Source organism: Fusarium coffeatum, assembly GCF_003316985.1.
Source record: "Fusarium coffeatum strain FIESC_28 chromosome Unknown BRIP53273_contig_136, whole genome shotgun sequence".
Lineage (NCBI taxonomy): Eukaryota > Fungi > Ascomycota > Sordariomycetes > Hypocreales > Nectriaceae > Fusarium > Fusarium coffeatum.
In genome coordinates, this window is record NW_022157929.1 from 359158 (window position 1) to 384861 (window position 25704).

The window sequence follows — 25704 nt, forward strand, 5'->3', positions numbered from 1 at the left end:
TAGTTAGTAATCTTTTCTGTCTGATCAGATCCGTCCATATACAGCCTCCATCTTCTATCAAACCTCAGCATTATCGAACTGTCACCATTAAGATACCTGGAGAAGCCATTGAAATCATCAACAAAAAGGGCAATATAAATTGTCTAGTTTTTGTTCATTAAAAGAACTACCTTGATATCATCCATCATACCATTCCATATCTCATCATGGCTGTCAACATTTTAAATGCTTCATATTGATTGGGCAGTCCCTCTTAGACCAGGCACGCGGGGAGCCTGCATTTTGACAGGACAGGACAGCTTCGGTACGTACCGAGCTGAGCTTCAACTCAAAGAGCCGCTGTGGAGCTTTGTCGACATCACAACACAACACCACCAACCTCAACACCTGACACTGGACGACGATATCGGACCCTGCTTTGCTTATAGTACGAGGCACAAAATAAATAATTCTTAACCACTTCTATCCAACGCCATAGTCCCCCAAGTCTCAACGTTTCTCACACAATGAGCGTCTCTATCCCCCCCTCACCAGGCGAGGAAACACCTGCATTCGACCTCAACCTTCAGCACGGCCATAAAGATCTCGTCCAGGCCGTCGCTTTCAACACCTATGGTGATCGCTGCGCAACTGGCTCTGTAGATGGCAAGATTCGTGTCTTCAATCGCCACAAGGATGGCACATGGCGTCTTTGCGATACCTGGACTGCGCATGGCGGAGAGATTCTAGAGGTAACGCAGCCCCCTTTCCCACCAGTACCCTTGTCTCCAAGTCTTCTTTCTTTTGTTCTATGTGTCATTCTGTCGCACATGCATGCTGACTTTACATTTCCTTAATTTCCAGATTCAATGGCTTCCTGCCACTGTGTATCCCAACTTGATCGCCTCCCTCGGTATTGAGGGCTGGTTTCGACTCTGGGCTGAGGATCCTTCCGCTGCGCCTGGTCGAAGGTTTTGTACTGGGCGTGCTGGTAACGGGAAACCCGCGTTTGATACGCGATCTAACAAAGCTCCTTACCGATCTTTCTCAATGAAGCATAATGAAGAGACACGGCATACATACCTTGCTCTTCTTGCGACTGATGGTCGTTTAACAGTATACGAAAATGATCAGCCTGAGAATCTTTCCGAATATGCATCTATCGATGAGTTTAGCGTTGCGCCAAAGCCAAATCGAGGAGAGGAGCTGGCGTTCCGCGTTCGTTTTGACCCAAATCCAGAGCCCTGCTATACAGCTCTGCGAGCAGGCGTACCCTCAGACTCTCTCGGTCTTGTAGTCGCCGCGATGGATACCGTCAAGGTATACCGATCGCGCGACATCGTGGCATCATCTATGGGTGTTCAACAAACGCAAAAGGAGTTCTATCTTGCTGTAGAATTGCCTGGCCATCGAGGATTAGTTCGGGATGTAGCGTGGGCATCAGGAAATATTAGAGGTTACGATGTTATAGCGACGGCTTGTCAAGATGGTTATGCACGTGTCTTCCGTATCGAGACACCGTACTCTGACGACGATGGGAAGTCCTGGTCTGCAGCTGATCTTCTACGATCTGCCCCTCACCAATCAACAAGAGATTCTACGCCTCAAACGAGGACCAACGGGACAGCGACACCGACAGAGAAGCAATCGACGACTCCGCAGCTCCAGCCCTCGCACAGCTACCATCAACACCACAATTCTAGTCTCAGCGCAAGTCTGGCAAAATCAGGCTCCCATAATGATCGCCAATGGTCAGGTCAGCCAGGTCAGGTAAAGCACAAGTTCGAGGAGATCTCCAAGCTAGACAACCACCGCACCCCTGTGTGGCGTGTTGGCTTTGATGACGATGGCCAGATCCTGGGCAGCACAGGTGACGATGGACGGCTGCTGTGCTATCGCCAGACGCCCAATGGCGCATGGGCCAAAAGCTCAGAGTTGGCGGTGCAAAAAGCACGTATGGCTACTCCATGAGCTTACCGCGATCGAGAGCTGTAGTCTCATCTTCTTAAACAAACCTGTCAGCTAGAACATCCCATGGATGATCTCGGCATTCTTCAAGCTCACGTCCCGGAAAAGTGCCCTTCGCTGCCCAATTACTGAAGTACGCCATTAAGGGACCGCAGGGCCTAGGCCTTCGCTCAGTGCTAAAGGGAATTATATGGTCGATTCCATCCGAGATATCATGAGTAGTATTCTCTGCTTCCACCCGTTCTCAGCGGCTGTGAATGATATGCTGTGTACAACAGCACAGCAAATCTAACACAGATATATCCGGACAAAGTCTGTCTGTGGCTATAGTCAAGCCAACGACATCGCGCTCCAACAATCATACTTGATAGGTCTTCTGAATAGTCTTAAGGGCCTCAGTAACCAGACGAGCGAATCATGGTCGGAGGCGCCTCTCTTCGAACGGCTCCATGCACTTTCCAACTCTTTTTTCCAAGTGCCAAACGCCCTGTATGTTTGACGATGGTAGATAGGGCTGGAGTTTAGAGATGATTTCAGAGCTTAAAATACGACCAGACAGGGGATGTGTTTTCCACAACCATGAATGTGATTATGACGGGTTAGTGTTTAAAAATCTCTCGACGATGAATTTGACTCGGAGATGCCGTAGTGGACAAAATGAAATACCTGTTCGAGCAACCTTCTCAACTTTAACGTACGCGAGCTTTCTACGCATTACTATAATAATTATATAGAATCGTCTCAGTTCCGAATCTACAAATCAAATAGCCATTCAATGAAGTACAGTTGATCGTCAACCGTTGCCAAGCTTTCGTGATAGGAACACCAGGTCATTATAGTCTTCATACGCTACGTAATAGGTAGCTTGTAAAATGCATGTCGTCACGCACAGCATATAAGCTAGTTAATACATACAACATATTTTAAAGTCATCGATACAGAGCAGTTCAATAAGACAATTCACGTCTGATTATGGGACATTAAGTGGTATTCAAAAATTTGGATTTTCGAGTAGTCATACTATTTTAGGAACCAATTGCTGGTCCATATGAACTCGTTTGTTTGCTTTGACCATTCTCTCTTGATATTTTATGCAAGCTAAGTAGTCTTGAAAAAAGAAAAGAAACCCCCCAACGCCATTCATGAGTCGATTTATGATCTTGCGTTTTAAAAACGTCTTGTGCTTTTATCCTTCTTGTTAGGATGGGTGGGGCCGTCATACAACAGACCGTTCATGTCTTTTGCATGTGACGGTGGCTGACTGTACCGTACCCACACCCTTTTCAACGACATGCCTCATGGCATGACGCTTCTCATATCCTTGGTATCGCATATCTCCCGATTACCCCTCATCCTTTCATCGTTATGTTGATTGTCGTACCGCTTAAGCAGCATCAGCGCTGGCAGCGGGCTGAACGATCTTGGTGACCTGAGAACCAGCACGGATGATGCGCTGGCCAGCAGAGTCGTTCATGTAGGTGATATCCTTGTTCTCGAACTGAGCACGCTTCCAGATCTCTACCTCGCAACCACCGCGAAGGACACCGACACGCATGGTAGACAGAAGGTTGTGGGCAGCGTTGGAGTGGAGGTAGACACCACCGTTGAAGATGGCAGTGGCATCCTTTCCGATGGCAGAGTTGATGAGAGCCTTGCCACCGGGGTGGTCCTTAATGAAGTCGGTAACATCGTGGATAACACCGGCGATAGCGACAAGACCCTTTCCAGCCTTGGACTGAGCAACAAAGTCATCCCAGTCGACAACGGGAAGCTGCTCAAGAGGAATACCCCAGTCGAGGGTAGCACGCTTCTGGTCGAGCTTCTTCTGGAGCTGCTGGACACGACCCTTCTCAATCTCGTTGGCGCGGAACTCCTTCAGCTCGTAGGCGAGACCAAGCTGCTTCCAGAGCCAGATGCTCCACTTGGTAGGGTCGTACTGCCACCACTCAATAGCGTTGCGGTAATCCGAAGGGAACTCGTGGTGGAAGTTGTGGTAACCCTCACCAAGGGTGACGAGAGCGGTGATAACGTGGTCACGGGGAGAGTTGCGGTCATCGAAAGGCTGGTCACCGAGCCAGTGGGCAAGAGAGTTGACACAGAAGGTGGCCTGCTGGACGAAGCAAATACGGAGGATACCAGCATAGACGAGGCCACCCCACCAGTCACCCCAGCCGAGACCAGCAACGAGAGCAGGGAAAGCAAGACCCATGAAAAGAACACACTTGATGTAGTTCTTGTGCTGCCAAACGACGACGGGGTCCTCGTTGAGATCGGTAATGTCGGTTCGGCCCTGCTTCTTGGGGTTCTGCTTGAGGACCATCCATCCCATGTGGGAGTACATGAGACCCTTGCGGACGGAGTAGGGGTCCTTCTCGGTATCGGTGTATCGGTGGTGAACTCGGTGACCATATGACCACCATCGGATAGAGCCCTGGACGGCACCAGCGCCGACAGCAGCGAGGTAAATCTTAAGAGGAGTGGTGCCCTTGTAGGCAGAGTGAGACCACATTCGGTGGTAACCTGGAGTATGTGAGCTTCAAGATCATTGACTTATAGCTTGATGCCAGTGCATCAGCGAGTTAACTTACCAGCAGTGATACCGAGACCAGTGTGGACGTAGTAGAAGACAGCCCAGAGAGCAGTCTTAAGGTGGAGAGGAACCCAGTAGGCGGAGATGAAGCCCATCAAAGGAACAAACACAACAAGTGTTGTGTTGAGCCAGTTGATGTGCTGGGGCCAGTTGCTCCAAGTCATGGGAGTGTCGGAGATGTGAGGCTTGTTGGTGTCCTTCTTAGGGCCGCCGGCTCGGAGAGGGACATAGTCCTTGGTGCCATCAGGGAATGGCGAGGCATTCTTGCCCGCAGCGGTAGCTGTCGCCATATCGATTATGTTGCCGATGGGCTGTTGGAGTTGGCGATGGCAAGTGTCGTCGAATCCAATATGAAAGTCCCAACACACGAGCACCCAAAGTTAATGGTTACTCGAAGAGGTGAAGGGAAGAAAAGTCCTTTTTAGGATAAACAATATCCTAAGCAAAAGGTAAAGAGGACAAGAGGGTTAAGGATTGAAGGATGAGGAATTAAACTCGGGTTGGGGCGGAGGGCTCTAAAAGGGCTTTATACTATCAGACCCTCGCCGGAGCTGGGCGAAGAGAGGATGAGGAAGCGGTAGAGACTGGGGAGGGGGGTGGAAATCGGGTGTGTTCGAGAGGTGTGAGGCGTGAGACAAGTGGAGGGAACAGTGGAGGGGTCTCTGCGGTGGAAAAAAAGAACAGCACTGCAGTTTTCAGTGGGAGGCAAAGAAGAGACTGTCCAGTTCTAGGTTCCAAGTGGAGCTTTGATAGACGCTTAACGGGTTACCCTTGTTGCAGCGGCGAATTCAAGGTTGGGGGAGGCACAATCAGAAAGAGCTGGGGTTTGTGAATCGACGACGACCCTGAAGTCGAGGAGGCAAATGAGCTTCAGATCCCTCGGGGATGATAGTGTCCAGTATCAGGAGACAATGAGGCAACGGGACGAAGCGATGACAGCTACAGTAAGCTGCTATGTTTTGATCCGAAGATTCAAGTTGAGGTTGGGGCAGGCTTGTATTCTGTTGACGTTCGAATGACAGGCGCAATCCTATCTTATCGGTGTCATGATGCAATCAATATGCTTTTCCACAAACCTCGGCGACTCAATTGAATGTTATCTTGGCTTGTGAAGATTGATGAGAGCGAATAGTAAGTTCTCGTGATCCAAAGCATATGCCAGTACGCTCACATTTCAGGTTTCCCTGGCCGCGATTGTGAATATTGAAGGTTGAATAATGGCGTATGTGGTGTCACACCCCCACCGTCGCTATAGGTGCAAGGGGAAAAAATCCATTGGGGATATGGGCGGGCGGAAGAGAAAAAAAAGGGCAACCGCACCTCACCTCACACATCACGACCTAACCGACGGGACAGTCAATGCCAGTCTAAGGCAGTTATGGACCAGTCCCGTCTTTCCGTTCCGACAGCTTCCTAGTAACGATCCATCCCGCCTCAGACAGCACTGAAGTATCATGAACATCGCAGTTTCAAGGGTTCGGTTCGTTTTGTTGGCAGTCACTAACACGGAAATCATGGGGAATTTGACGATCATCAGGACATTTGATCGTCGGGCAGAGCGAGACAGTGAATGCTATTGAAAGTACTTGAATACGTGCATATTTCTCAATTCCAGCTGATAGGTACCAATTGATCATGGTATCGTATCGTCTGGTGTAAGTCACCGACAGTGACATCCGCAGTCATCAGCTTGTAAGTGCTTCAGCGTTTAACAGCCACTGCATATCAGATTACAAGACCATACGATTTATCCCCGCTATCTAAGATAGATACCGAGATCTTCCATATGCCCTGTCCTCGAATGATGCCATTATATCAGACCATGATAGACGCAATTTGTTGTGTTGACCATTTCGCAGCAGCGTATTCGACGATAGCTGGGCGACGTCGCTTCGTCAATTCGTTGCTTGGGCATTTCAGATTCATCATCGCACTAAGGAGCCAAGACCGGGGATTTGATGAGACTGTGACTGAGGCCTGGGTCTTGTAGGTCGACGTCGAACACGACTTCCTGCCATCCTCAACACGTTTTTCCTCGTTGCTTCCATTTCAAGATCCGTACCCACCCTTTCCCCAACAATTTTTTGGCGGCTCCAATCACAAGTGGGGCTCGGTTGGATGCCCTTTGAGGCAAAAGTTTGGTGTCCCTGCCAAATCAAAAGTACTTTTCCTTACAGTTTGTGAGCAAGAATACTTTTGTTGCCATCTAGCCCTGCAAAACTGCAAGAGGCAAGGCGCCAAAGGGAAGCCGGTCGTGCCTTGCAGGGGAAGCTCCCACAAGAAAAGCCGGAGCCGCCTAGAGCTTGGGCAGTTGGTGGTTGGATCGAATCGAACTTCGATTTTTTTCTTCTTGGGCTTTGGAAAAAATCAACAGCTCCACTGATTTTTGGAATCAGGCATGATACTATTTGCTGGAAAAGCTACAGTGGGTTCTTGGATCTAGTGGATGACATGACTGTTCTGAGCCCCGATAACGAAGTTTATCGCCAAACAATCCAGAGCGTCTAGTTGGTGAAAGAAGTCGATGCAGTTGTTGTGTCACTGTACTGTAGTACGCCACTGTATCACAGCAAGTAACGGTGAAAGACACGAATTTCAGTTGCATTGACTATCAGTCAGTGGCAAATTATCCCCAATGCAGTTGTTATCGTGTAAATCAATCCAGCTTGGTGCTGTACACGAGCAAGCAACCATTTCTACGCCGGGCATGCCGAGACTGACTCCCCGTCTGCGTTTTGACGTCGACGCTCCTACGCTTATCTCAAAGATCTCAATGCCCTTGATAAGTCAGCCAAGTTATGCACAGTCTTTAATACAGTGCATATCTCGGTTCGATACCCTGAATCGTTTGTTATACAGGATCGCTTGGCTCACCTCACTTTTGATATCATCGCTGCAACGCCGTCAAATCCCGACAATGTCATGCCATGTGCTTGACTTTTTGATATCTGATTCAAGAACCTCGGATGATCTTCTTTCTCGTAGATAATTGTTGAATCTCACATTCGCGTGCTAGTGTAAAGGATTCTTCAACACATCGCTCTTCCTTGTCCAGCCCTACAGCGAACTTGTGGTCATATCCAATCCTATGTATCTTTCTAACCCCCAGATCGAACGATACCTCGGCCCATTTGCTATTGCCTGACACGATCATATTGGGGTTTCAGTTTCTAGGCCCTCGGCTACAGTATAGACACAATTACCGTCCCCAGCATGGAATTGTCGATTCCTATTCTTCCTCCTCTGAACCAATTCCTATCCCCTGCTCTGACCCTCCCTTTGTTCCGAGACCGAGCAGGGGTGATACGTATCTCCGGCACCCTGGCACTCCCGTCTCCCCCAGCTTTTGTGTTTCTGTTGGGGAAAGACTGAAAAGAGATCGGGACTCGCCAAGCCTGGATTGTTCCACATTTGTCTTTCATTTTTGCCTCCGATTCATGTTGTTCCTCAGGCAGAAAGAAACCTGCTTCGTCTCTTCTCATGTCCACGTGATCTCTATACTGTACTGGGTTGACAGATCTTGACGGGTTTCCAGAACATTTCTTCGAGGTGGGTGGCGCACATTAGTTCTCGAGCCTTAGTCATCATATTCTCTGTTGCTGACGACGTTATCAAAAACGGTTTCGCCATTTATATGTTGAAGGCAGAGTATCCTGGTGACTGGTTCCCGCATGGTTCTGATAAGCAGTGCGGAGTGTTCTGATCTTTATATTCAAGCTAAAAGCCGTCGCCTTACTTGCAAGTTCTTATGAGTATAATATAATTAGTTAGGAAATATTAAACTGCCATTATAGATACACTTTCAAAAGTACAAAAACCAATACAGCGGATTTTACAAATTGCCAACATATATATATTTACGCCCTATCATGCAAAATGCCAACCCATTACCCGCTAATAAACGAGAACAATATACTATAATATGAAACAATGCAAACGGAAACAAACTAGGCCTTCATCATGTCGTGTCGTAGACATTCGTTATAGTCCGCGTGGAGGTTTCACTCCTGTGGACTTGTCGTGATTTGTGTGCTTTTCTTGACTCGGCTTATCGTCAATCGACGGACTTGGATCCTCAGCTTTTTTCGAGAATCCAACGCCTTTAACGCGGTTATCAGTCAACTCTCCTTTCGGAGTCCTGCCTGTTTTTCCGACATTCAGCTCTTTCGTCTTGGTACAATCAGTTGTGGTTTGGTTGGCAGCAGGTGCTGTGGACCCTTGCCTTTTTTCTGTGGTTTGTTGCGCCTTTGTTTCTGCTTTCTTGTCAGAGACGTCTTTCTCGTCTACAGACGCCACCTGATAATTCTCTGGTCTGTTCCCTTCTCGGGGCAGTTGGGTTTCCTTTTGTCTGTCGTCGTTCTTGGCTGGATCTTCCAAGCTCTTTTGGGGTTTCTTGTCCGAGGCTCGCGCCACTTTGACTTCTTCGCCTTCAACAAGTCCTGTTCTTTTTTCTGGTGGAACAACATTTGTATGTTTTTGTACGGCTTCTCTTGCCGTTGTCTCCTTCTTCTTGTCTTGGGCCTGGACCCTTACCACCGTCTCGCTGTCTCCTGGGCTGGTGTTTCCTGTCTTTGTCACACTCGTTGTCGACTCTTGAAACGGGGCCTTCACGTTTCCTTTGTCGCCACCCATGCTCAGCTCCAGTTCCCGAGCCAGAGGTACCTCATCAGCTTTCTGATTCACTTTGCCATGCAGATTATCTGCCACATCGGCGCCTCGAGTCGGACTGGGTGTTGTTGTCGAGGTGGCTGGCGTCTCTCTTTTCTCCATGGTCGAATCAGGCGCCGTAAGTGCATCCGAGTCAAAGAGTCCAACCCTGTTCGCAATGGGCGTTTCATCAAGTGGCGTTCCGTCAGGTCCTACATCACTGTAGGACGAAGGAATATTCCTGTTTGCCGCCCACGCAGCAACATCATATAATCCTCGAGGTGAATCGTAGTCTTCACAATTGCTTGGCAAAGGACTAGGGGGAGAGCGCCCACGCGTATAGCGGTACGGTTCCTGCCTGTCGGGACTTGTGCCTGGGCGTGACTGGTTTGCATATGACCAGTCTCTGGATGGCTCAATTGTTGTGATCTGTGGAAGGTTGGCTGGATGGTATCCGTCACCCAGGTACTGTTGTAAAGTGTAGCCTTCGTCGACCATTGATTCAGGAGGGTTGAGTTGTCCACGGCCTTCGCTTTCGCCTGGTTGGGGAAACATTTCCAACAACGCAGCTGCCTGGAGCCGCATGCGTGGGTCGTCACTCAGACAGACTTCAGCCATTTGTCGATACCAGTCCGGGATGTTTACTTCAGGACCGAGTATCAATGGTCGTCCCTGTGCTTCCGGTTCGTCCTCCTGTGCCGCCAAAGCCCATAAGACCATGCCCAACTGGTAAAGATCGGATTTGACACCAATATACATGGTAATTCGTTGGTTGCTCTCGATGAGTGGTGTTGCTTCCGGAGGCTCCCATCCTACTGGGCATCCTCTTCGGTTGATGTCGATGATTTTGGCATCCCCATATCCATCTATCACAATATTCGACAAGGTAAAGTCACCCTGAACAAATCCAGATTCATGGATGTCTGACAACCCCTCAACGATTTGTCGCGCCCATCTCTCCCTTGTTGACCATGGAAGATTGTAATCACCATCTTTGCAATGCTCGTATATCACATCGATTAGAGCTCCTTGGTCTGCGTAGTTGATAAGGAGGCCCTTCACGTGTTCATCATGATCATCCACTACGACGCCGTAGAAGTGGATGACATTGCGTGAAAATCGTAGTGCGTTGAGCGCGTTGACCTCGTAAAGGAATTCGTCGGTGGTATCAGGGCTCGGGATTTCCTTTTTAATGAGTGTGTGGCCATTGACATTGACTTTGTAGACAAATCCTGACATGTGAGATTCGAAAACAATATCCCTCTCTCGAATTCGACGGCATCCTAGGTGTTTGATCTGAGAAACGGTTGGGTACTGGATGATTTCCTTGTAGCTGTTAGCTCTTGTCTTGCGAGTTTTTCGTCATGTGCCTACATTTCCGTCTTCGACCACATGGACATGAAGCCTCCCGTCAGTAGTTTGAAGCTTTAGGTTTGTAACAGTGTCATAGAATTGGATGTCTCGCAAGCTTTCCCGAATAGCCTCGTAGATCTTTGCACTCTTTTCTCGTTGATAATGTGTGTGAATCAAGTCCATTTCCAAGGAATTGGGAGGCGCATCTCGATAATCCAGAGAGATTGTTACTCGTCGCCAAAGGTGATCTCGCTCACGATAGGTGACAAAGAACTTCTCCCTTCTTGATCGATCACGGAAGTGCATGCTAAGGTTCAAAATCCAAGTCTTTTCGAGTTCTTCGTGTATCATAGCTTCATACTGAGATGCTGATATCGAATGGGTGTCTGCAGTGGAGAGATTGTCTTGGACTGGGCACTCATCGGCAAGTGTATCTTCGTCATCTCGGTGCAAGTTCTCTTGGGTAGAGTTTTGGGAAGGCACATCTGCAACAGCATCGACGGATATTGAAGGAACAAATCGTGGAACATCGTCCTGGGGAGTTTGAAGAAAACTTGGGGCGCTAACACGGGGGTTGATTGCAGGGTGCGAGGCGGATGGACTACCTGGTCTATTAGACCGCTCCATAGACACGGCTCGCATAGACGCAGCTCGCCTTTCATCTGGTGTTGGTTCGATCGGCGATAGATTAGTCCTCCTCTCTGATATTTGTCGCTTGAATGTTTGTGCTCGAGGCAATCCTGGTACAACCCTGCGAGTCATTCGACGCATCAACCCGTCCTTGTCGATGTCAGTCGAATTGTTTTCATGCTGAATGTCTTTGGGTTGCTCTACAGGTTTTGACCGAGCATTGCTCCCACTCTGTCTGCCAAAAAGCTTGCGAAAGAACCCTTGCGGACCGGAAAATGCAGTTGGTGTGTGAAGTGGTTGCGATGGCTCGGACGGTATAACGCCGGCCTGAGCCATGGCGGCGACAATTTGACTGTATGCGTATTTTGCGGTCAAGCACAACTAACAATTTCTGTCGATATTAAGCCAAGCCGGTATAGTAAAGAAGGTAATGATTCGATTGTTACTTAGTGGCGGAAGTACAATGTAAGTCGCTGTCTTCGGTAACGCATGCACAAACGCTGTATCGTTTCACAACGTGTGCTCGTTATAGAAACAAAAGGCTTTGAAGCAAGTATGGGGAAACAGCTACCATGTAGATGGAGAACGTAGATAGAATGGCAAAGGTAAAAAATATACCAGCCAGCAAAAAAGTATCAATGTGAAAGACCACCAAGTACACCAACAAAGCCGTCAGGTCGTCAATGAAAGAGAAGGGTTCACGATTAGAGAAGGAGAGTGTGAAAGTTCTCTGCTTGACCCATTCAAGAGCAAGCAGAACAAAGCAAAGCAAAAAACCGTTGCTGCAGTCGGTATATCTGCCCGAGGAGGCTGGGATAATGCAACGGTCGGTGAGAAGCGGGTCTTCTGGATGAGCGGTCGAGTCAAAGTCGCGGGGAGCGAAGCCGGAGACGCAATTAATATCAGTGCGCTGGGATCTTTAAAGCATTGAGAAATTATCGTGATGAGTGAGTAAGACTCTGTCGGGTAAGATGAAGTAAAAAAGCCTGAGGCAGCAGAAGATGGTTCAAATGGAGTTGCGATGAACGCCCTGCTGATATTCAATGGACGGTAACGATGAGGTCTAAAGCCTAAAACGGGCACCCAGCGGCGGCAATAGTGGTGGATGTGGACTGTGACTGGACATGAGTGTGTGTGGGCTGAGTGGATAGCTGGCTCTTAGTCGCGGCGGGACGACACGGGGACGGGCGGAGCGGGCGGCGGAGGCGCTGGCTTCTGACGTTTTAGTTGCCCTGATTGCTTTGGGCCTCTTTAGGAGCCTGAGCCACACTACCCTGAGTGCTGTACAGTGCAGTATCCGTAACAGCGTGTGATTCCCTTTGTCAACAGCGAGTGCCTTGATGACGCTCTGGCCGGACCGCCCTACCAAGGGGCTGGATGCAGTGAATTGCGACGCATGGCATGGCATGCCATGTGTGCGACTGCTCACTTCAACAACTTCAAAGCCACCACTGCTCAAGCCCAGATGTCAGCGCAGGGCTGTGGTTGTACTTTGCCCCAGACTTGCCGGGGACTATCAGGGGTCGTTGCTTGACTTAACGACATTTGTGTCCGTAGTACATGGCTTTTTGGACGTGGGATTCTGCGACGAGGGACCATTCATCCCACCATACCGTGGCTTTCAATCTCCAAAATCAGCCAAAGGACCCTGCCAGGCGAGCATTGTCTTCCGTGCCAAACAAGTTGTGGTCTGGCCAGACCTGGCGCGGCTTGCAGAATCATCCTTTGGAGAAAGAGATACGGTGACGATGGACGGCTCGTTGGTGGGGAACCATCGATGAGCTGGCCCCTTTCGATGCCCTTGTCTCGTCCCATTTCATCGACGCTAGACACGAGTTTGCGTTTGCTTCAGCGCAGGGGAAGGCGGTGATGCATCGTTAGGTTAGGCACGGAGAGTGTGAGTGTCTTGGTCAGGCTTCAATATTTTTGAGTCGCGAACAGGTCGGATCTCGAAATAACCGGCGTCGATTTCTCTGGTGATGTGAAGGAGTAAGAGAGTGCACGGCTCCATTCTTTTCCAAGTTGGTGTGGTATAACGTCCCAAGTCTGTATCACGCGGATGGAGACTGAAAGTGCACTTTATTATGATACCTGAGCAGGTAACGTTTGTTTACCTGATTTTACTGTGTGAACAGGAAGGTACGAGGTAGATAGACAAGTCAACTTGTAAAGGGAAGGAGCAAGCACGAAGTCGAATTCCAACGGCTCCTTCTCTAGTGATGAATCATGACATTTCAATCTTCCAAAGACCAAACTGAACCGCACTTCCATCCTACAACACCCAACAAATAACTTTACTGCTCAAAATAGAGATCGTGACGGCTTCACTCCACAATCCCGGAACTGTAATTCACAACCACACCATTGGTAATCAAGGGCCAGAACCATACCATCCCAGGAACTAACCGATGATTACATCCGAGAATTACACTCAACTACACAATATGATATCAGCCCAAATGTAAGTGCATGCGTGTCGTGCCGAAGATTGCATGAATGAACGTGCGTCATTTTGCGCTGCTGACTTTGAGACTCGCACGATAAGACGCACTAGAATCCAATGCATACGCCATCATTGCCAGGAAGGCATTTCGAAGAGGCTGACCGGTCGCACACCGCAATAACTGTTTTACAACTCCTTCAAGGTATCCATTGCGAGCGTCGTTCTAGGCCCCGATTGCAAGGCGAATCCAATGGATGGCCATCTTGACTCGGCTTGGAAAGTCGTATCTGTCAATCAAGCATGAATGGCTGAGAAGAACAGTGCGTTCAGGGCACTGCATACAACATTACACAAGATGTTTACAGATGCAAACTTGAAGGTATACTGTATGGCTGGCAAGCATTACGGTGGCCTGCATCGCAGCAAAGTAATTGTCGTATCAAAGTTCGATCAGGCCCTTGCAAAGGCTCGAACCAAAACGTAGAGTCTCTTGACAATTCACCAATTATGATATGATACGCGACATCTTACTCCGGCAAGCCGTTACAGTTACCAATTGCTGTACTGGTGGATGCCCAATACGACTTTGTTCTCTTCCATTTCAGAATCTCCAAATCGCGCACCCTTCAAGCACCTCTCCCGGGAAGGAAATACCTGAACTTACCCATCAACTTGGTTGGTCCAATTCCTGGTCTTCTTTTCTCTCATCTCAATTTTTGTCGAATTGGTCACGTCACACAAGGACTGGAGTTGCTTTCAGCTTTACGCGAACTGAGGCCTAATCCACCAGCCAAGATCCCCAAAGAGCCTCGCGTGGGGTCAGGCATGAGTGCAGCAAAGCAGCGTCAATCAAAACGGTCTGCTAGAGCCATGCTTGGGTGAGGCTACTTGGTCTTGACAGGTTGTCGGTTCGCCATGCAAGCAATGGGGCCGCGACACACTCCCGGTACATATGCATATGTACGAACGGCCTTTCCAGACGTCTTGAGTCCTTTGGTTGGGTGCCAACTAGCCCTTGAAAGATGCCTGTACCGGTAGATTTGTCTCGGATCGCTTACTCTAGCCGACTTTGTCGTATTTTCAGATTCTCTTGATGCTCGAGATGATGGCGAGAGTCACGACAATAGGAAAGACTCAAAATTGAACTTGACGACATAATTCAATTGTTGCCGTCAGTTCTATTATACATCTATTAATACTTGGCTAGGCTCGTGCCGTGCCTGGCTCCACCAATCCCGCACCGCCATGATTGAAATCGATCTCTAAGAAAGTGCCATATCTGGGTTATTGAGACACAAGACGGGATTAGTTCCGTACAAGTCCAGGACATCCGACGATAAACAACAGCTCAAAGTCAGAAGAAAGTTTGTCGCTGCTGTTCCAATTCATTGGATCAGGGTCAAAGTCGTAGCTTTCAAATCAGTCTGCTGTAACCTTGCAAATACCCTACATGTCAAGCTGCAACCACGTTGCAGGCCTCGAACTACACCTCCCAGACATAACATCATCCACGTGCCTTTATTGCTAATGCACGGATGACGCTTGTGGGGAGCAAGGCACAAATTGTCCCCGATACTCAAGTGAAGCGACATGATAGTTCACATTGATCTCACAGAATAACAACTCCAATAGTAAAGTAGAATGACGTCGCTTTCATACATGTATAATTATACATGGAGGCGTCAACTACACGCTGCCTGATGCCCCCTAAAATAAACCACTGATGCATGCTTCTAATAGTACAATATCCACATATTGGAAATAACAAGAGTAGGAGTCTTTGTATCGTTCATCTAAATTTCTCACCCCATGCCCAAAACGCCTTTCAAATCATGCCCTGCAACTTTTTCTTGAACCATCTCTTTTTAGATCCGGTGTAAAGCAGCAATTGCATAGATGGAGTATATGATTTAATCCTCCTCTTCAGCGGATTCGGGGTCGCTCTTCTTCTGCTGAGACTTCCACTCGCAGATCTTGCACTTGTTGGCCTGCTCCTTGTCGATGTTGGGGAAGACAAGGTCGAAGACTTCGGAGTACCAAGCCACGGGATGACCCTCGATACCCTCCTTGATGTTCTAGAAGCAGTTGTTAGTAAAAGAAATTCATGAAGATTGTAAAGGGAGAATAAACATACCTCAGGGAGCTCTAGCCAGTCAGACATGTTGTCCTTAGGGAAAATGACGGTCTTGCAGCCAGCACGTCGAGCTGCAACGGTCTTTTCACGAAGACCGCCAATGCGCAACACCTTTCCGGTAAGTGTAATCTCACCAGTCATGGCAACCGTAGGATTCACAGGGGCATCGAGAGCAAGAGAGAGGAGCGAAGTAGTCATAGTGATACCAGCAGATGGACCATCCTTTTGAACAGCACCATCAGGAACGTGGAGATGCATCTTGGCCTTGTCGAAGAAGTGGTTGTCAGGGAATTGCTTAACCATGAAAGACTTGGCGAAGGAGTAGGCAATGGTGGTAGATTCCTTCATGACGTTCTTGAGGTTACCGGTAATCTCAAGGTGAGGTCGTGTAGATGGTCGGAGGGGAGCCTGGAGGATAGACTCGATGTACATGGCAGCACCACCAAGTTGTGTCCAGGCGAGACCCATGGAAACACCAGGAGGGCTGACCTCGTAGAGACGATCGGAGGTGAAGACAGGTGGGCCGACGTAGTCAGTGAGGTTGTCCTTGCCGATAACGACGTGAACGGAGTCGGGAACCTTGAGAGCCTTGCGAGGCTTCTCTGTAGTTGGGCCAGTCTCGTGGGAGGTGGCCTCCTTACCCTCCTTGCTCTCTGCGGTAGCCTCCTCAGACTTGCCCTGCTTCTCAGCCTCCTCAAGAGCAGACTTGCCTTCCTCGGTAAGGGCCTCTTCTTCAGGAAGAACCTCCTCACCAAGCTCCTGAACGATCTTGAGAGCAGACTTTCGGTATACCTTCTCGATCTGCTTCTTGAGGTTTCGCACACCGGACTCACGGCAGTACGACTTGATGAGTTCCTCAACTGCCTCCTCACTCAGAGTGACATCGGCGTTCTGAAGTCCGGCAGTCTCCTTAGCAGCAGGGGCAAGGTATCGCTGAGCAATGGCCATCTTCTCATCAGCAACGTAGCCAGAGAGGGTGATAAGTTCCATTCGGTCCAGAAGAGGACGAGGGATGGTATCGGTCATGTTGGCGGTACACACAAACAGGACCTTGGACAGATCGACAGGTACGTCCATGTAGTGATCCAAGAAAGAGCTGTTCTGCTCAGGGTCGAGTAGCTCAAGCAGAGCAGATGATGGATCACCCTGGTAACCTCGGCCAATCTTGTCAATCTCATCGATCAGGATAAGAGGGTTCTCGGTCTGGCACTTCTTCAAAGCCTGAATCATACGACCAGGCAGGGCACCGACGTAGGTTCTTCGGTGACCTTTGATCTCAGCAACATCTGTGAGACCACCGACACTGAAACGGTAGTATTCTCGGTTAAGAGCACGAGCAATAGATTTTCCGATACTCGTCTTACCCACACCAGGAGGTCCGACAAAGCAGAGGATCTTACCCTCAACAGTGCCTCGAAGCTTGCCAACAGCGATGAACTCCAGAATGCGGTCCTTGACGTCCTTTAAGCCGTGGTGGTCCTCATCTAGGATCTTAACAGCGTTAGGAATAGCAAAGTTTTCGGTACTCCTTCTGCCCCAGGGAATCTGGGTGAGCCAGTCCAGATAATTTCTTGTCACGTTGAACTCAGAAGCGGCTGTTTCGAGGTGAGCGAGCTTGTTGAGCTCCTCGTCAAAGACCTTGCGTACCGCTTCAGGCATAGCAAGGCTATTTGCCTTCTCCTTGAACTTCTCAACAAGCTTGTCCTTGCCATCAGACTCAAGGCCAAGCTCACGGCGGATGCCCTTCATTTGTTCCATGAGCCAATATTCGCGCTGGCGCTTGCTAATCTTGTTCTCCACATCCTTGCTAATCTTTGACTGCAGCTGGGCATTCATGAGCTCTTTCTTGAGCACCACGAGGGCCTTCTGCATTCGCTCCTCGACGTTCAAGCAACCAAGGACTTCTTGGAGCTCCTTTTGCTCACCCGAAGACACGGCAGCAGCAAAATCGGCGAGCTTGGCAGGTTCTGAAGTGACATTTCCGGTAGACTGGCTCATGGAGAAGGTAGAAATTTGGTCTCGGAACAGGTTGTTCATGGTGGCAACCTCCTTGAAGACGTTGACGATCTCATTCGTGACGGCACGAATAACAGGGCTCTTGGGGTCATAAGGCTCGTCGACGAGGTTCTCGACGTTGACCAAGCTGACAGGGTATCTCTTGAGGAATGATGTGGGCTCATACTTCTCGGCAGCCTGATCAGGCTTCTTCTCTACAGCGCTCTCCTCAAAGCTGGCGACAACATCTCCCTTCTTCTCAGTTGAGGTCTCCTCTTCAGCAGGCTTCTGGGGAATTGGTTCGGGTGTAGGTTCAGTCTTGGTTTCAGTCTTAGAGTCGGCCTTCTTACCAACATCCTGGCCGCCGGGCGGCAACAGACTGGACAACTTGATACGGCGATGGGGGTAGAGGATAGCAGTTAAAGCACCTTCTTGACCATGAATGGGGAAAGCACTTGTGATTTGAGCGAAAACACCAACGTCATAGACGTCTTCGGGGTTTCGAATCACGTCCTCGTCCTCATTCTCGTCCTTGAACAAGAAAGCACCTACATATGGCTGGCCACGCTTGATCGACTCGGTAATTGCGTTCGCCACCTCGGGATCCTTAATAGTAATGGCCTTATAGAAACCAGGGAAGAGAGGCCTTCTAGCAATAGGAATCGCCAAGACTTGGGGGTAGACCTCAGGAACTACGGGCTTCTGGAGGGCCTTCTCGGAAGAAGGCTTACGGCCGCGGCGACCTCCATCACCACCAGAGTTGTCGCCACCAGATCCTGAACCAGCGCCTCCTGCAGCGCTACCTGCCTTCCCGTCCTGCGATTGACTACCGCCGTCATTCTTTCCGGACCCTGGTGAGTCAGGGCCTGGGTTCCGTGACTCAGCCAATATCGTTCCATCGGCTTCCTTGCGCTTGTTCTCGACGTTGGCCTTGGCCTCCTCCTCAGACAAGGGTTCGGTCAGAGGCTCAATTGCAGACTCGAAGAATCCCTTGTCCTTGTTGTCCTTCTCCTTGGCGACTCGGGCGGATGTTGAGAAAGCTGCAGCGTTTAACCGCGGCTGGATAGCGGGGAGCCGACGGCCGCAGATGTGAAGGTTGCGGTAGGCGGGAGAAGAAGTCCATCGAGCGGCGGTAGCTTCGGAAGAGGCTCTTGATGTGTGAGCGAGAGAGCGCTCAAGAATGAGGCGCCCTGAGAGGCGTGAACGAGGAATCATGGTGGGCGATGCGCTATGATGCGATGCACGGAGCTAGAGCTGTGATTCGGGTCGGAGGGGGAGGAGATAAGAAGCTCCCCGCGGTGGGTAGCTTATGATGATACAATAAACAATTAATGAAGAGGAATTATGTGTAACAAAAGAGAGGAAAGAGGAAAATGGTAGGAGAAGCTCTGCTGTATCAGATGCAATCGACAGGGTTAGTGTAGGCCGCAACTGTCCGCATCACCATGTGCAGTTTTGGTGGAGGCGACTTAATAATCTGAACGGAGGTCTAATGGCGACGTCGGACTAACCTCCAGGTCCAGATCCACTAACGACTGGACGACATCATCCAAAAATTCGAGTCAAGCAGTTTCTAAGACGTTCTGCGCTAGCTTTTATACCTTAGTCAGCTGCCCCACTCCCCGGTTGATGCTCCGGCCGTTAACTTATCAGATTCGGTATCTAATGGGTTATTCAACTACCGAGCTCGCGTGCCTCGTTATATATCATGCTCACTATATGAATACTCGAATCTTCAGTCTTGACTGTTGTATCAACTCGTAGATGGTCTCACTATTTCACCATCAAGCTTTGTTCAATAGTCACATTTACAATCTGTAAACTGTCGTCATTATGCGCATTGCCATGTCATAGATGCCTTCTAGCTACCTACTATAGTCACTAGCAGAACGAGCGTCTATCTAGACAAGACTGGACCTAATATGCCAGAGGAGCAATCAAACGGTTTTGCGAAGGACACAAACCCGCTGCTACACTTTATGCTCAAAGCTTGAGGACTTTGCCTGCGAAGAGAACCGGACTTGCGGGTGATGCTTACCCATAACTGAGTGGTTAAGTCTTTTGATCACCCATGTCTATTTCTTCGATAACAACCAAAGTAGTCATACACGAAACAGCTCTTCATTGTAATTCTCCTCGGCTGATATATTCAACTCATGAACTTGTGAACCACATACTGTCTGTTCACATGTACGTTCTCTAGGTGAAATCAACTCAATTAAAATAGTAGACGATCCACCCAAAGCGACTACCCTGTACTTCTCCGCAATGTCAAACTTGGCAACAGCTAACCCTTTGTTCTTTAAACTTCATAAAACCGGGTAAGATTCGTCGACTCCAATTGTCTCATCATTGCACATTTGAAAGTCTAATTTGTTGAGAAAAACATTAACTATCATTTCCTTGAACGAACGCCCTCATTAGAATAATCTCTAGCCCTTTCTTGTCACCCTCTGTTATCAATACGTACCTGAACAGCTTAAGCGATTTATTAGCGAGTGTTAACCATGTCACAAGATCAAGACGTGGCTACCTCGGTCAAGAACCTGTCTCTCAAGACATCGGATGACCCAGCCCAGGCTTCTACAAAGCCCGCGGCCAAAAAGAAAAAGGCAAACAAGGTCGTTGCAGACTCATGGGAGGATTCCGATTCTGACTCTGAGCCCGAAGCCGAGGCCGAGCCCACACCCAAGGTTACGCCTGCACCCCCTCCTCCAACGCCTATGTCGCCTGTCGGTGATTTATCCTGGAACTCCATGTCAAGTAGCCCTGGCCCTCGAGCTGCAGCTGATCCGGATAAGCGACCAGAGAAGACTGATGCTGTGGCTCGTCGTATGATCGCTGCTGGACTGGGCCTCAAGGCACCCAAGCAGACGGAGGAACAGAGGGCTTACCAGAAGAGCGTGCGGGAGCAGGAAAAGAAGAAGAGAGAGCAGGAACGAGAGGAGGAAAAGAGGCGACAGGCTGAGACTGAGAAGGCGAAGGCAGCTGTTTGGGATGATTAAGAAGATGGATTGCATTAGTGATAGTACTGTCATAGCCCTGGTTCCAATAGCAGAAATCGACAAGCAGAGGTATTACTGAGATTCAACCGACTCTAATCGTTCTCATAACATAATCCGGTCCCCAGTAAAGACCGTACTGCAATCTTATGACACATGGTAGAGGTAGCTACTGCAACCTGGATAAGAGCTATTTCAGGGTAGCTCCATATCCAAGGTAGATGATGTATGCTGCTAGATAGATTTAACAATATATCACATCTTTCATATACTAGAGACTTTTACAGAAAACAGGTTTCGTGCATCGAGCATTTGCGGCTGAGCCGCTGGTATCATTGTCATTTCTCAATCTCGTTTGCCAATAGCAATGCTCTCAACTTTTTATGACCGCTCGCTGAGATTCTTGGCTTGTTGCCCCTTTGGTTCTCTTTGGCAATTTAAAAGCAGCGAGTATCCCTTTGCCGTGTGCAGTTTGAGCATGAAAACTCACCTTACACACGGCAACCAAAACAAACCCAACTTTGACTCCGTGTATAAGTCATCTTCTTTTTCTGAAGGCAGACTTTCGATCTTATTTTCGTTGACAGTGGTATCTTTCTTCCCTCCAAAAACATCCATCATGTCCCAAAACAAATTCCATCTCAATCAGCACACCAGGGGTATTCTTCGATTTTTTCTTTTTGGCCTCAGCTCTTCGTTACATGACTGGGTATAAGGAGTGGACGTCAAGTCATCAAAACAGAACCCCCAAATCCTACATAAACCAGGAAAGAAATTCAACATAAACATAAACAGGAAAAGACTCAAACACAAATCAACTAAAACAAACATGGCAAGACGTAAACCGACCGATGCACAAGTCGACGTTCCAGGGTATTTTTACGCCAGGGTATATCCAGCCGGGGTATTTGCATGTGGAGGTTCTAACACAGGGGAATCTAACGGAAAGGCCCAATAGGGGCGGGGTATCCTGAATTCATTGAATGAGAAGTAGAAGGGCGCCCGCTGTCGCCAGACGCGCGGGTGCTGTGGCGAGGTGTGACGTCGCCAGGCTGAGGGATGGACAACTTGTTGTCCATATGAGTACCGAATGTTCGAGGAGCCCAAGGGTCGTCGTTATCGGGGAGGTTGACACCACTGTCGTTCCAGGGGTTTCGATCGGCGTTGAAGCTGCGAGTGGATTCAATTGAGATGAGCGATGACTTGGAGACGTTGCTTGAACCCTTGAAAAAGTTTCCGTTACCGGAGTGAGAGCTGTTCTTTCTGCGGTCCAAGAAAGATGAGATTGAGGTCATGCTACCAGGCTTCCTGAGACGGTCAAGAATGCTGCTTCGCTCACGAGCGACTTCGTCTCCAAAACCAGTCTTAATGGGGGAGTCGGTAGCAACGGGGGCAGGAGCGTGCTGCAGAAGCTTGGAATCGAAGTACTGCAGGGAATCCTCGAACGAGTCAGACTTAGGACGAGGGAGAGCACCCTTGACGACATTGATCTCGGCACCAGATGTTGCGAACTGGGACTGGACAAAATCCATGGCATCGCGGAGACCACCGGCGTTGTTACGGGTGAAGCCCCAAACAAGGGTGACAGTGGGTTTGCCCTCCTCAGTAAGCTCGTCGAGGTTCTGCTCTACGCTAAGATCAACCTCGTGCTGGCTCTTGAGCTTGGGGACAAGGTCATGGACAAAGTCAGGAGACTCAAGGAACTTGACCAACTCAGGAGTCCTAGCCAGAACAAGCTCATGCTTGTCAGGGACCATGCCCAGGAACTCGTCAACGCAATGAGGCACCTGCCACTGAGGACCGTTGACAGTCACCTCATCACTGGCCTGCTCGGTGCTGGGGAAGTTGATCTTGCAGTTGTACTTCTGCTCCAGACCATCGATCTCGGGAAGTCTGGCAATGAGCTGACGATGGTAAAGACGGTCGACACTGACAATCTGAGAAGTGTACTCAGAATCCTGACCATAGCATTAGTATTGGAACAGTTGGGCTCTTAAAAGAGAAAACTTACAGCACGATCAACCATCTCCAAGATCTCGTTTTTGACAGCGTCCAGGTTCTGCGCGTTGCGAGCAGGTGTACGGCAGATGACGTTGTCAACCTTGATATCATCATCTTCACGACCCATACCTCCTGTGATAATGTTAGCGGCAGATTCGTGATTAAGCACGGCAAAGCTTACCTCTGTCCATGGCATTGGAGAATTTGACGAAGACCGAGTGCTTCTTCATGATGCGTTGAATATGCTGGCCACCGATACCAATGATACGCTTGTGATACTGATCAGGCACGTGGAACGAGATGGATGCAGGCATCTCTTGCTCGACAAGGGTAAGACCTTGCTTCATAGAGTCGTATGCTGCTGCCATGACATCGATGTTGAAGTTGTACTCGTTGAATCCATCAAAGATGATCTGAACGTTGCTTTGTCCCATGATCTTGTTGATCTTGCCGTTCTTCTTGCCACTAACAAATTCTTTGTGCTCATTGGCGAGCTCGATCTTGACACGAATTTGATATTGGGATTGCGAGACAAATTTCATCTCTGAAATGACTTGAAGAGCCGACTTCACTGCGTCATCAGAGCCAGTGATGGCAAAGTTGAGTCTGTCGAACGAAATATCGGCATCAGAGTTAGCACAGATATCAACAAGCATGTTCCTCATGTCACGAGGACTGGGAAACTGCCTAGCATCAGCATGCTGAATGTACCAGCCCGCACTGTAGAATTGTCCAGCCTGTAGCAACGTTAGTTAAAATCAATTTTCAAATGTCAGCATTACGTACCAGTGACATGATTTCCCGTACAGTTCGCTCAACATGGAGTCCTTCATTACCTTGGACACGAACCATATTGCGCTGAGTAGCCAAGGACGGAAACAAGATGAAAGTGCCATTGGCCTCTAGAATCTTGCGAACCTTGTCAAGACGACCAAGGAGAATGCTGTCAATCTTGGCCGCAGGAATCGTAACGTCCTTAACAAAAAGTCTAATGCGTGAAACAGTCTCATGGAGTTTCTGCTTGGCGAGTTCGATGGCCTGAGGAGTTTCACCGGTGATGAAGATATCGTTGGGATCGCGACGAGTTGCATTGGGAGGACAGTAGCGGTACATGGCCGAGAACGGAGGCGGAAAATAGATGGCAGTTCCAGTGGAAGATTCGATGAGCTTGATGTTCTTACGGTGACGGCCACATACAAGCTGGTGGCAGGAAACCTCAACCTTTGTCATATCAACGATACGACCGAGCTGCAGCAATGTTAGAAATCACAAATCGGACACAATTGAGCGGGAGTCGGTACCAGAGTATCAATATGGATCAGGACACGAGCCTTTGCATGCTCAGATGATAGGATGTCACCATAGATAGCAACTCTCCATCGCTGATCCATACGCAGTTCAGCGTCACCAGTCATGCCATCAACAACAGGAGTGAGTTTGGGACCCAGAAGAAAGATATCAACACCACAGAAGCTCGAGATGTAGTCAAGGGTATTAGTAACTTCTTTCTTGAGCACGCCAGCATTGAGGTCGCAGACCAAATGGCCATCAATGTCAATTGTAGTACAACGCTGCAAGATATGTTAGATCGAGTTTCAAGCCGAGTTCAGACCGCACTGGCAACGGCCTGGTAAAAGACCTGGGGAACCTACGAGAGAAATGGGGGTATCATTGAGGATTGTCTCTCGGCTCTTGTGGACCAGCTCTGGAGAACCCGAGAGACAGACAGTAGCAACCTGCTGGCCCTTTCCATTCTTGGGCATTGTGGACAGAACATAAGCATCAACGGGCAGAGGTCCGTTAGTGAGATCCTGACACATTGTGTGCAGGGTGTTGAGGTTCTGAACATGAATCGGCAGCTGGTGGATTTGGACGTCGTCCGGCGCGTCCTCGGGGTGTGTCCATCGCAGGACAGCGTCAGTGGTCGCGTGAAGAATGTCCTCAGTGTCGGGGCCCGCGAGATCGGAAGCGAATGGGATGTTGAACGAGTAAAGGATCGTAGCGTCCGCGGCTTGAGGTGAAGCCATAGGCTGACCGGGTTGGGCGGCATTCTTGGGATGGTTGAGATTCATGGGCATGTTGGGACGGCCCATACCGAAATTGGGTGTCATTCTTTCCGGCCAGTGACGCATATTTGCCAGCTTATTCATGATGGGGGAGCGAGAAGATTGCGTCGTGGGTATCGTCGTCGTCGTCCGGATCGTGGGCGGCGACGGTCGGCCAAGGTGGAGGAGGTTGGACCTGGACGGAAGAGGACGCCGGGGGTGGAGAAAGACCAAGCCAGAGAAGAATACAAAGATGCGATGCGATGCGAGATTCGAAAGAGACGGGAAAAGAGAAAATGGGTATCGTATCGAAGATGCTGGGGCAATAAACGGCTCGAGGGGAGGGGGCAGGGGGAAGGGGGGAAGATGGAAAGAGTGATGGTGCTATTTGTGAGCTCTTTCCACGTCTGACGAGGGAGAGAGAATATGTTATGTGTTGACTGAAAGGTAGTAGTGAGGTGAGGTGAGGGAAGGGGAGGATAGAGCGGAGCCCTGACCTGGCGTAAAATGTGAAGTCAGCAGTCTTGTCCTGTCTTGTCTTCCCATGTTGGTCTGGTTAGTGGAGGTGAGGTACCTGAGGGCAGAAGTAAAAGGTACCTGTTGTGTAGTACCTTCTCAAGGCTAAGTCAAGGTTACTGCAAGGTGGACGAGGCAGGTACAGCTGTTTAGTGCCTGCAGTACTAAGCCTATAAACCTACCGTAACTTGCCTGAGAAAGAGCTGGGGGGAAGAGTCAAAAAGAGGGCCCCCAGCCAGAGCTAGTGTCCTAAGATCGAACATCAACTGAATTCTATCTATTTCACGATGCAGCAGCAACAGTCGGAAATTACGACAAGGGAAAAGTCAGGATGAACTGAAACCGGCACTTAAATGAGGAAAAAGCATTAATATTACAGCATGTCAACCACCTGGTGATGG

At 49.2% G+C, this 25704-nt stretch overlaps 6 protein-coding genes across 6 annotated transcripts; 2 read left to right on the forward strand and 4 right to left on the reverse strand.

Annotated features, from left to right (window-relative positions):
• Positions 1 to 506: 506 nt before the first annotated feature.
• On the forward strand, positions 507 to 1950 carry FIESC28_06348 (uncharacterized protein; the record flags this gene model as incomplete). The annotated part of the gene is made up of 2 exons (XM_031160492.1): positions 507 to 731; positions 844 to 1950. The coding sequence occupies 2 exons, from the start codon at positions 507 to 509 to the stop codon at positions 1948 to 1950; spliced, it is 1332 nt and encodes a 443-aa protein (XP_031015538.1).
• A 1381-nt stretch (positions 1951 to 3331) lies between these two features.
• FIESC28_06349 (uncharacterized protein) lies at positions 3332 to 4827 on the reverse strand (the record flags this gene model as incomplete). The annotated part of the gene is made up of 2 exons (XM_031160493.1): positions 3332 to 4467; positions 4536 to 4827. 2 exons carry the CDS (start codon positions 4825 to 4827, stop codon positions 3332 to 3334), a joined length of 1428 nt encoding a protein of 475 aa, XP_031015539.1.
• A 3691-nt stretch (positions 4828 to 8518) lies between these two features.
• FIESC28_06350 (uncharacterized protein) lies at positions 8519 to 11503 on the reverse strand (the record flags this gene model as incomplete). The annotated part of the gene is made up of 2 exons (XM_031160494.1): positions 8519 to 10510; positions 10559 to 11503. The coding sequence occupies 2 exons, from the start codon at positions 11501 to 11503 to the stop codon at positions 8519 to 8521; spliced, it is 2937 nt and encodes a 978-aa protein (XP_031015540.1).
• A 4017-nt stretch (positions 11504 to 15520) lies between these two features.
• Positions 15521 to 18954, reverse strand: FIESC28_06351 (uncharacterized protein; the record flags this gene model as incomplete). The annotated part of the gene is made up of 2 exons (XM_031160495.1): positions 15521 to 15685; positions 15745 to 18954. 2 exons carry the CDS (start codon positions 18952 to 18954, stop codon positions 15521 to 15523), a joined length of 3375 nt encoding a protein of 1124 aa, XP_031015541.1.
• Positions 18955 to 20246: 1292 nt separating this feature from the next.
• FIESC28_06352 (uncharacterized protein) lies at positions 20247 to 20744 on the forward strand (the record flags this gene model as incomplete). Its single annotated transcript, XM_031160496.1, has 1 exon — positions 20247 to 20744. One exon carries the CDS (start codon positions 20247 to 20249, stop codon positions 20742 to 20744), a length of 498 nt encoding a protein of 165 aa, XP_031015542.1.
• A 935-nt stretch (positions 20745 to 21679) lies between these two features.
• FIESC28_06353 (uncharacterized protein) lies at positions 21680 to 24892 on the reverse strand (the record flags this gene model as incomplete). The annotated part of the gene is made up of 6 exons (XM_031160497.1): positions 21680 to 22699; positions 22753 to 22874; positions 22924 to 23479; positions 23529 to 23990; positions 24044 to 24313; positions 24395 to 24892. 6 exons carry the CDS (start codon positions 24890 to 24892, stop codon positions 21680 to 21682), a joined length of 2928 nt encoding a protein of 975 aa, XP_031015543.1.
• Positions 24893 to 25704: the final 812 nt, after the last annotated feature.